Below are 12,013 nucleotides of genomic sequence, written 5' to 3'. Positions count from 1 at the left end.
CATAGAATGCGTTTATAAAGGATTCCGCGGTCTGGGCCGTATTTTCCACAGGCCCGGGGGCTTTGAAGGATTTCGCCTCGGTTTTGAGGCGTGTGAAATTTGCTTTAGAGAAGTTTTTCACTGTGGTTTTCTGGGCAGGGGGTGGGGTCGGGATGTGAATATCCAGTGAGATTAGTTTATGGTCTGATCTTACCAGTGAGGGATACACTTCTGGTCTGGAGCATAGTGTCCCCATGATGGTGATGATCAGGTCCAGTATGTTTTCCCCTCTTGTGGGAGTTTGTTTTTAAAATGTATTTATTTTTTTCTACCCCAAAGAGTCTTAACAGGGACAGACATGGTGTCATGATTTTATCAGCCAAGCTTTCTCCTTCCCGTAATGCATTTTGAGTTTTTAAAAGATGACATTGTCATGCCCTACCCTCTCCTGAAAGTTCTTATTTGCTTTTGCTTAGAATTAAATCACTTTAATTTAGTGAGAACTTTGAGAATCTCTAAACAGTATGGCTTTTGCTGTCATGTTTTAAACATACTGCAGCAAGCAGTTTCTTCTTTTGCTATAAATAATGCATAACTTAGATTGGGGGGTTGAGTAATTAACTCCTCATTCTGTTTCTCTCAATTAGTATCATGTTTGTTCATTCCAAGACTACACAGTAAAGGAGTTGTGAATTCCCAAAGGGACAATGGGTTTATGGCCTGACAGGAAGGTAAAACGGGGCATGTGTAAATAACACTACACAGTAAAAAAAGTTGCAGATTACCATAGATTCAGACGGTATATGACCACTGTGGGTGGGAAAGAATGAAGATGCAAAGATAACTTACTGTGTGGGCTTTCTGTGAGCCAAAGAAAGCTTGCAATGTGATAAGGTAAGCTGATGTAAAAAGCAGGGAAAACAAATTCCTAAAGAAGGTATCGTACGATTTCATGTTATGCAGTTAGGTAGCCATATAGCAAAACAATGTCATAGAAAGGAAAACACAGGGGAGTCATTATTTTTATATGCAGCAGTGCGGGAATAATTTTGTAGGGAGGAAAATAGTTTCTGAAAAAATAAATATGCCTAGGGCATAACTGTCCTTTAAGGTAGGCAGACTGGACCTGAGGGACCATCTTCATCTCTGACATTTTAACAAAACAAAAGTATAACGTTATGTACAAGCTTTATTGTGGAAATAGTACTGTGCAACAGTACAGCCATTGTACAGTGACAGTTTAGAACAAAATAATACAATGTTCTGTAGTTGTGTGCACCTACATCAGAATTTTGTACCAAGCTCACTTTTGCAGAACTTCTTAAGACAGCAAGCCATTTCACATTATTAGATCTGATTTTGACCAAAAACTGTTTTATCCAATTAACGAACCTTAAGGTATTGCCTCCCTGTGATGCTGCTCTGTGCCACATTGCTTGGATCACTTTTCCTAAAAGACCCTCTGTGATTCATGTGGTGTGAATACCCCCACCCCACCCCACCCAAATGTACTGTAAGTAGTGATAAAAGATGTATTAAATTAATCTGTGTTATGTAGTTAAACACAGTAGTAGGCAGAAACTATTTTACTGGCTCTTTATTAATATATTGAAAGTAAAAATTCAGGAACACTGACCCTGTTGTTTTGTCTTGAGGGCTTTACCTCCAAAACACACACACACTCACAGACCCTTAAATTATTTATTTAACTCATGTCCCTAAGCAGAGCAGAGTACTTTAGAGCAGTTGTTTTTGCTAGTTTAAGCATTAACATGCTTGTACCATTTCTTCTTGTGGCATATCTAATAATGGACCACAGTATTCACAAACACTTTGTGCAGCCCCATAAGTAAGTTCCACACACTGTGTGTACTGCTGTTCTGACAGGTACCACCATCCTACACTTTCCACTGTAAATCCAACTACAGGATTACACAGTGTTTTACAGTTACAGTTTGTCTTTTATACATCAATCTCTATCAGTCATACAGCTGTTTAGCGTGGCTGACAAGTGGCTAACATGACAATGTATAAGCCAACTTGTAACCATGTTTGAATGTGTTTTCTAATAGAATAATATGTGAAAAGACATTAACAGCATTGTTAAAAGCATTTCACCTAACTCTACAGCCATTTTGAATGTGCTCATAATATCATGTTCACCAATATCTAATAACTACTGCAAATGTTAACATTTTGCAGGATTTGGTCATCCATCCAATGCTGCTGAGTTGCATTTAACTGCTATAGTGACTTTATGAACAACAGCTATTGTCCACAACATTAAGCAAGTAGGGAACAAAAGTAGATCGCAAGGTCTTTCTTCCATGTCTCACACACACACATCTGCGGCTGGTTTAGAGTTGAAAGTCTACATACCATACACCTTTGGAATGTGGGAGTGATGGATCCTACCCAGTTTGGCTTTAAGGGCAGATCCTGCCTCTTAAACCTGGTCGATTTCTTTGAAACAGTCACCAAGGCCATTGACGAGGGGAAGGTGGTCCACACAGCCTACCTGGACCTCGCAAAAGCCTTCGATACAATACCCCACTCGGGCATTATAGATAAGCTCACCAGCTTAAATATAAACCCCTATGTCACTAGATGGGTTGCAAACTGGCTCAAGGACAGAACCCACATGGTTAGAATTGCTGGAGCCATGTCAGACTCCAAACCAGTTACAAGTGGCATCCCACAAAGCTCAGTCCTGGGACCTCTCTTGTTCGGTATATATTTCTCGGTGGTACAGGCCAACACGGAAGGACTGTGGCTGACCAAGTTCGCAGATGACTGCAAACCATAATCAACTCTCCAGCCGACACAAGCATCCTCCAAAAGGGCCTCATAGAAACAGACAACTGGTGCCAGAGCCATGGCCTCAAGCTAAACGCCAAAAAGTGTATAGTCATCCCCTTTGGCAATACAAAGTGCCCACAAATTACCACATAGGTGGTAATCCATTAAGTACAGAAGAAGTCATTAGGGACCTGGGGACCCAAGTTGATAGCAATCTCTCATTTGACAACCATGTGGCCAAAGTGGTTAGAAAAACATTTTATATAGCCCACCTAATCATGAAGGGATTCACATCTAGATCAGGGGAGGTCATCGTGCCTCTTTACTCATCCCTCATCAGGCCCATAATTGAGTACAATGCCCCTTTTGGGATGTACCTTACCAGACACCTGCAGCAACTGGAAAGACCCCAAATGTACCTCACCAAGAGGATTAAAGGGCTCAAACAGATGCCATATGCTGCCCGGTTAAAGAAACTCCAGCTCTACTCAGTGGCATACCGCCTTCTCAGAGGCGATCTGTGCCTGATGTATAAAGCCATGTCCAACCCGGAATTAATGGACATGCTACACCTCAGAAAATCCAAATCCCATCGAGCTACGCGCTCGAGAGACTTGAACCTCAGCACTGAAATAAATAGGACATGCTGGAGGGACAGATTCATAACCCAGAGGCTCCCTTCACTCTGGAATAAAATTAAAATCCCAGTCCAGGTTAGGCAGAGTCCCACATTGACTCTCTTCAGGAGGAATCTTGATGAGTGGATGGGAGATCGTAGGTTTACCCCGGCTATCACTTCTGTGTCACTGTTAGACAGAGGCACAGTATACTAACCTCAAAAAAAGGCATAGCAAAATTAATTTAAAATGGGTGGCGAAAGCCAAACACACTCTGGCTAGGCTTATAAATGCCCTAGGGCAGATAGCCTAGTATGAAGCTATGAACCTATGTACACTCAGAAAATCCAAACATAGGGAGGAAATGCAAGCTGCACATAGAAGGCACTTCGGCTGAGAACTGAACCAGAGATCCTCTTGCGACAGTATTACTCACCGCACCACTTAGTATTTGATTACCTTTCTAGATTAGCAGTTTTAAATATATTTGCACATTTTAAACTGCGTCTTGTATTACCTGTGTTACAGCACTGCATATACACAGCTGTGTATTGATGTGTGTCAGACTTTTTTTCTGTTCCTCTGCTGTTTTACATTAAAAAAGTTAAGGCAGTTTTTATGGAAGAATTAAATATGCCAGTGTTAGAGGTAGATGAAGCTCAGTTGCTAACAGGATAGGAGGAGATGAGCTAGAAATGGTGATGTGTAACCAATCCACAGAAAAATCCCCAAGATAGATGGTATTCCTGTGGAAGTTAGGAGGAAAGGACAGAAAAAATTATAAAGATCTGGAACGTTTTAATAGTATTGTAAGAGAAGGAGAAGTAGCTGTAATACCTAAAGAGGGTAAAGACCCATCAGATCCACCTTAATACAGACCGATTTCAATCCTAAACCATGATTATAAAGTGTTGTCTATAATGGCTAAAAGTAATGCCAAAGATGGTGCCAAAATTGATAGATATGTGTCAGTGTGGCTTTGTGGAGAGGAGGCAAATATTTGACAACATTAACAGAAAGTACAGTTGTGTACACTTACCATAAATGTAGATGTTCGAGTGTATTCATTGTTGGAGTCATCACCTGTGGGTTATCCCTGCTGTGGTACCCCTCAGCCAGCCGGAATACCAGAGTCAATGTTTTTCTGCCTTGGCTGTTGTCACTTGCAGGCTGACATCAGGTCACCAGTACTATAAAGGAAGGCAGCCGACATCATTACATCAGTTTTTCTTACCCTAACTGTCAGAGGCCCAAGTAAATAAGGCAAAGTGGTCCTGGTGGCTAAAAGCCACTGTTAGAAACTTGTCTCCCTAAAGAAAGAAGATACAAGGGGGAAGGAAGGTGGGAAACCAGGACTGCAACAGTGAATACACTCAAACATCTACATTTATGGTAAGTGTACACAACTGTACTATGTTCTTTGTGTTTCACTGTTGCAGCCATCATCTGTGGGAGGATTCCCAAAGCTGAGAAGAGGAGTGGTAGGCTCAGTAAGAGACCTAGGAATGGGTCAGCATGCCCTGCATAACTGCAGCGGCAAACCCTGCCCTAGCCTTAGAAAATAGATGTAGGTGGTAATACTTGGTAAAGGTATGGAGAGAAGTCCAGGTGGCAGCTTCCAGGATCTGGAGCCTTTCTCCCCGGGCCTCTGCTGAAAATTGGCTTTGTTCCAAGTCGGACTTTCCCGGTTAACAAATGTTAAATAAAATAAAAATAAATAAATGTCCTTGATGGGAACTCCTCTGAAGAATGCTGTGGAAGTGGAGGCTGCCATAGTGGGATGGATTCAAATAGACCTAGGGCGGGGGGTTTCCCATGCAAACTGTAGCAGAAATGGATACAGTGTTATATCCATTTGGAAATGGTCTGTTTGGAAATGGGCTTCCCCTGCACCCCTGGGGCAAAGCTGACAAGAAGTTGGTCCATTTTCCTAAAGGGTTTAGTACGGTCCATATAGTATCTCAGCTGTCTGTGTACGTCTAGTGAGTGCAGAATTATTTCCCCCTTGTTTTGAGGGTTAGGAAAGAAGGTGGGTAGATGTATGGCCTGCCTGAGAGCTACATCAGATACCACCTTGGGCATAAAGGAGGGACTGGTCCTCAGGGAGATCCTGTCTGCATGGAAGATGATGAAGGGCTCAATGGCCATCAGTGCCTGTAGCTCAGAAACCCTTCTGGCTGAAGTGATAGCTAGGAGAAAGGCAGTCTTCCAAGTGAGGTACCTTAGTTCTGCTGAAGCAGCAGGTTCAAAGGGAGGTAAAGTAAGTTTTTTCAAAACATAATTCAGGTCCCAGGCTGGAGTGGGTGGCCTTTTAGGAGGTCTGATATTAGAAGCCCCTCTGAGGAATTGTTTAATCAAAGGATGTGAAAACAGGGGCTGTTCTGTATCAAAATGAGCTGAAATGGCCGAGGCGTGGATTTTAATAGAGGAGAAGGAGAGGCCACTATTAAGTAACTCCGCTAGGTAGTCCAGAATAAGGGATGGAAGGTTAAAAGGTATTTCCCCCTCTGGACTGGCTCCAGGAGCAGAATCTTTTCCATTTTTCTGCATAGGATTTTCTGGTGCTGGGCCTTCTGGCTTCTGTGATGATGTCTAGGACCTGTTTGCTTAACAGGAGCCCATTGTTTTTCTTTAGAGTATAAGTCATGCTGATAGTTTGAAAGTCTGCAGGTCTGGGTGCAGCACCCCCCCCCCCAAGTTAAGAGGTCTGAGATCAAGGGAAGCTGCCTGGGAGGCTGTAAGTTCAGGCTGCATAGTAAGGGGTACCAATGTTGTCTAGGCCAGTCTGGAGCAATGAGGATGGCCTTTTGCCTGTCTCTCTTATTTTGATCAGAACCTTGGGAATAAGAGGCAGAGAGGAGGTAAGGCGTACACAAAAAGGATGTTCCAGGGGAAGGTCAAGGCATCCACCTTTCAGGCCAGGTGGTGGTACTTCCTGGTACAGAATTTTTTCAGCTGATGGTTGGGATGCAAAGCAAAGAGGTCCACCTCCGGAGTCCCCCACACCTGAGTGATTTGCAGGAAGATTTTTCTGTGGAGCTGCCATTCGTGGGGGTCCATAGGTAGGTACTAGGCTATTGGCCCAAGGGCCTATGTAAGCCTAGCCAGCAAGGTTCCATAGCTTACACCACCCAAGAAAGTTATTTTCCTGTGCCACTGTCCAGCAGAGACACAGAAGTGATCCCCGGGGTGTATTTCCTATTTCCCATCCACTCATCAAGATTTTTCTTGAAGAGTGCTAATGAAAAACTTTGCTTGACATAGATGGGTAGCTTGTTCCAGAGTATAGGAAGTCTCTGGGACAGGAATCTATCCCTCCAGCATGTCCAGAAGGTTTCTGCTTAAGTGGTCTGCCAGGGTGTTGTTGATCCCTGGTAGGTATTGTGCTATCAGATGTAGTCCCATGGATGAGGCTGTCAGCCACAGGTTCATAGCTAGCTTGCACAGAGGGGGTAAGATTGGGTCCCTCCCTGTTTGTTGATGTACCACATTACTGTGGTGTCTGTTTTGATAAGGAGAACCCTTGGCTTGAGATGGGGTTTGAAGGATGTCAGAGCCTTTTGTACTGTCATCATTTCCTTCTGGTTGATGTGTAAGGGGAGGTGTTGTGCATCCCAAAGTCCTTGGGTACACCTGCCTTCTAGGTGAACACCCCAAGCTATGTCTGAGGCATCGGTGGTAATGGTTTGCCCGGTTGGGCGGAGGGTGAAGGGAAGACCCTTGTTCTGGGTACAGACCCCTACCCACCAGAGAAACTCAGCCCTTATACAGGGGATCAGAGGTAGAGAGGTCTCTAGAGGCTGAGAGTGCTGAGACCAAAGGTTCTTTAGGTACCACTGAAGTTTTCTCATGTGAAGTGTGGCAAGATGCCATGTACCCTAAGACGTGCAGGAACTTCCTTGCAGTGAGGTGACTTTTGGAAGCTAGCTGTGTAAAATAGAGGCAGGAAGCTCTGTTTCTCGGGGGATAGAAAGGCCATTTAGGATGCTGTATCCAGCAGAGCTCCCAAGAAAATGATCTCCCTGGAGGGAGTTTGCTTTGAGTTCTTCTTGTTGATAGTGTACCCTAAGGAGGTTAGGAGGGTTTTGACAAAGAGGAGGTCCTCGAGGAGCTTTTCTTTGCATTCTGCCTGAATGAGGCAGTTGTCCAGGTAAGGGTAAATTTGGATATTTTTCTGTCTGCAAGAGACTATGGACAGGGCTAAGCATTTGGTGAATACCTTGGGAGTGCAGTAGATAAGCCAAAGGATAGCGCAGAGGACTGAAAGTGTTGTGAGCCTGCCCTGAAGCAATGGAATTTTCTGCAGGATTCCCTTATGGGGACGTGGAGGTAGGCATCTTTTAGGTCTAGGGTAACTAGCCAAGCATTTTTTGTCAGCATAAGTAGTAGCTGCTGCGATGTTAGTATTTTGAATTTGGGGACCACCAGGAAGGTGTTCAGAATGGAAAGATCCAGGATGGGGCACCAAGTGCCCTCTTTTCTGAGAACAAGGAATAGTGTGGAATAAAAGCCTTTGCCTATTTGATCTGAGGGGACAGGTTCTACTGTCCCTTGGGATAGGAGAGTTTGGACTTGTTTCAGTGCCTCTGCCTACTGATTTGGAGGTAGGTCTGGGTACCCTCTTGGAATTGGGAGTTTGTTGAAGAAGAATTTGTATCCCTGAAAAATGACCTTTAAGACCCACTGGTCCTTTGTTACAGAGAACCATTTTTCTTTGCAGAAGGAGAGCCTTCCTCCTAGTTTTTGGTGAGAGAAAAGAGGGCAGAGGGGGGGAGAGGGAATCATTGAGAGATTTTGCCATACAGGGATGGCTTAGAACTCCCTGCCTTTGGAGCGGAAGTGGTCCACTGTTTGGTTCTCTGCTGTCCCTGGGATAGGAGTCTTGGTTGTCTGTCCCTGTGGGGCTTACCTTGCCCCTCTCTGCTAGGCTGTCACCAGATGCCACACAGTAACTGTAAATCAAGTTGAAAATGAACAGACATGGTGATACAGAATACCAAAAAGGCAATCATATTACAGTAGTACGTTTTAGGATTGTTCAGCAATATTGGGTAGAATATGCAAAATAGCTTAATAGAGCAAACAGGAAAAAAAAAGACAATTACACAATCCCTCATTTGAGTTAGTCATATTAACGGTAGCAGACGTATAGTTATAAACAGCATTTGAACATGTACTGCCTTCAGTAATGCATGCTTTTTTTTCTTCTCTTACAGCATCAGTCAGTGTATGAAGACTCAGATTGTGACAGTGCCGAGTTAGACCATTCTGGGAGCATGGATCCAAGCAGGCCACACAGCGCTCCTGCCTTGTGATGACTTCACTGGTGTATATACAGTCTTACTTCAGAAGTAAAAAAAAAGACAATGAACGATGTCAGTAATATTAATATAGCACTTCAGACTTTGTTTTTATTTCAACCTAGTACCTCTTTTTGCCATCACACTTGTAAAGCTGGGAGCACCGGAACCATCATCTGGTGAAGCAGCAGTTTAAAAACATTCCTTTAGTTACCTCCTTGGCTGAAGACAGCATCATACTTCTGTCATGTAATGCAGATGTTTCCAGAACCCAGTTTAGAACAAAAAAAAAAAAATCTCTCACATATCCAGGGGTGAAGGATGGATCACACTGACTTGGTTGTAAGTCAGTAGTGAAAAATGGATACCTATCCCATGTGCAAAAATCTAGTTAAACTGCATATCAGCAATCTAATAACAGGAGCAAAACAAGAATAACTGTAGAATGAGACAGTTGACATGGAGAGAGAACTGAATCTGAAAGGCATCAACTTGAAGAAGCCTGAAATGTTCTTGGAGATGTATGAATCAACCAGCACAGAACAGAAGGGTGCAGTAGAATTCACCTTTGTACATGTTATTTTTATACTGGCAATCTTGTCCTCTCCCTTTCAGATTCATGCACCCACATAACTCTTATTTGCCCTGTAATGTAGACATGTAATTGAAGGGAAACCAACAAAAAATTAGAAAATTTTCAGAACATGGCTTATTTGGGATGGTGTGTCAGGAAACATACATAATTGTTAATAAATTATTTAAGTAAAAGTGCAAGCTTCTAAGTTTGGAGCTGGAGAATTTACCCATCCTCTGTGGTTTTCTTTAAAATTCCTTTAACATCTTGAATATTTTGTAATTGTAAAGTCCATTTATCAGGCAGATTATCATATGGACTTGAAGCCACTTCTTGTTTTCCTCTTTCCTTAAGCTATTTGTAAGGGTCCATTTATAGACTCATACCCTAAAGCATAATGATGGCTGACAATTCTGCATACTCTGTAAAGTCCACAAGTTGTAAATAAGAGCATACCTTTGACTGAGTTTAAGTTCCACACAGTTTGTCTACTGTGTGTGACTAAGCATTACTCAGCTACACCAAAGTTCTAGAATCGGCTCAGAAACAAAAACACCCTTGTCTGGTTAACATAGTGAGTACACGTGTAAAATGAATGGGTCTATCTTATATCCGGAAAACTCCCTTTCAGCATATGGCTCTTCACGAATGATAACTAGCAAAATCTAACTCCCACGAATGGCCATTTCAGCAAATTATTTTCCTAGGGGGAAAAACACTTCGCCATCATCAGGAATTTGCCCTTTTCCTCACCGTAGTGCAATCTCGGAGTTGGTATATTTAGTTAGGGGGGGGGCGAAGCCCCCCACTTTGAAGGGTTTTAAATTTTATCTGGTTTTAGGTTGGCCAAGCGCTTTTTTTTCCCCTAGGAAAAAATTTACTGGAATGGCCATTTGAGGGAGTTAAATTTCGCTGGTTATTGTTCGGCAAGTTCACTGAAAGGGGGTTTCGCAGACGTAGTATAGATCCACATGAACATATCTTTTTAGACAGTAGATAACTCATTCATACTCCAGAGCTTAGGCTGCTAAACTTTAAATCTTTACAAGGCTATAACCTCTTGCAGCCATTCACAGTTAATAGTACATTGTTGGCAGTTCAAGGGGTAATGCTCCAGAATATGTTAACAAACTTGAAAAGTTTTTCTGTGTGTACCACTCACCACACACACACACACACACACACACACACACACACACACACACACACGTGTGGGGAATGGGGTAGACTTGAAAACCAGATCTGCATAGTGAAATAAATGGGTTTTTACATTGGGCAGCTTCCTTCCCCAAACGTACACAGACAAATATATTCTGAAGGGGAGCATACTTTTAAGGTTTTCTCAGGATATAAACAAGAAAATAAATTTGCAACATAAAGTGTAGAAAATGGCACACTGCAACACATCAAATGGTAACACCAACTATGGGATTACTGATTTATTTACTACCTTTTGCCTTGGGCTTCTGAGTGAGAAGGACTCCATTCTGTGAATGTATGAAATCACCTTTGTGCTCCAGATTTTATGGTAAAATTACCAAGATCAATGTTTTAACCTGTTTACATTAAGTTCTTCAGGGATGAAAGTCTTAACCAGGTAAGATTGAAGCAAGTTTTGTACCCATTTTAGAATTAAATCAAGCCGCTATATTTCCTTTTCCTCCATATTGGTGCTAAAAGCACATATGCATTAGAATTTGAAAGAGCTGTGCTGTAGAGACTGTGTATTCATATCAGACTTTTAGGAGAAGGAAAAATGCAGCAGGGCTGTTCTAGTACTGAACTACAGAAGAGGTGCTGCAATCAATAGTGTGGCCACTCATTCTCAATATAGGACCCCAAAGGATCTAACCGGTCAGACGTACTGTATCACATCAAGTTTGAAGACTGCAGCTATGACTATTATAAGGCAGAAGAGCTGTAGCCAAGTCACCAGGAACTGTGTACATGTGGCAAAGTTCTAGAACAAAACAAACCGTAGATAATGATCAAGTTGCAAAGAGTTCAGCAAAAGCATGTCGCTTCACCCTTGTATGTTGTACAATCACTTTTGAAGCATGCCAGCTAGTAACCCTAAAAGTCACATGCTTGATGTGTGTACAGCAGGGCACAGGTCACAGATGTTCTGTAGGAACAAGTGCTAGTAAATGCAGCAAATGACAACTTGATCTTGTCAGGTTTTGATTGTATTTTTACCTTTGTAATTATTTCTGTTCTGTATATATGAAACTTATAATCAACATCAAATGGATTTTTAAAGCTTGTTCTATATTTAAGTCAACACCATTTTCTTTTGTATAACACCAACAGAATTTATTTTTTAATTTCTATAAATTATATGATTGTGATTAATATATACAAGCTACATGAGTGTTACAAAATCTTGGATTGTTCTGTTACAGGAAAATAAAGACACTGGTTCCATGGAACATGTCTATCCAATTAGAATACAGTACTAACCATGTTTTTGCTCCTTCATATGGCAAATACATTAGCTAGCTGTCACGGTCTCTAAACTGGGAACTCCAGTTTAGTCCTTTCACTGGCTGTAGACCTGGGACCAAGTTTGTAGTTCATCTAGAATCCTTTTTAGCTACTGTCCTCACTGTCTAGTCAGCTTTTGCTACTGTGTGTGTAAATGGAGGCAAACAGTTTTGTCTGCTCCTGCCTGATAATCTTCCCTTATTCTTGAATACAAGCTGGATGCAGCAGCAGTGCAGCTGTAATGTCCTGAATGGCAGGTT

The 12,013-nt window shown here is 42.3% G+C and overlaps 1 protein-coding gene across 5 annotated transcripts in view; it reads left to right on the top strand.

The window, feature by feature from the left end:
* The window catches only part of MAP3K12 (mitogen-activated protein kinase kinase kinase 12), a 1,100,073-nt gene extending 1,088,375 nt beyond the window's left edge, over positions 1-11,698 (top strand). For all 5 annotated transcript variants that reach the window (XM_044083918.1, XM_044083919.1, XM_044083920.1 and 2 more), the window contains one exon: positions 8,612-11,698. In XM_044083918.1, coding sequence (XP_043939853.1) covers positions 8,612-8,710 — 99 coding nt within the window. In that variant the 3' untranslated portion in view covers positions 8,711-11,698. The remainder of the gene's footprint in view (positions 1-8,611) is intronic.
* Positions 11,699-12,013: the final 315 nt, after the last annotated feature.

Source organism: Protopterus annectens, chromosome 9.part0 (genome assembly GCF_019279795.1).
Source record: "Protopterus annectens isolate FY-2018-M chromosome 9.part0, PAN1.0, whole genome shotgun sequence".
In the NCBI taxonomy this organism is placed as follows: Eukaryota; Metazoa; Chordata; order Ceratodontiformes; family Protopteridae; genus Protopterus; species Protopterus annectens.
The sequence above is the reverse complement of the archived record's forward strand: the minus strand, read 5'-3'. Positions and strand labels throughout refer to the sequence as shown.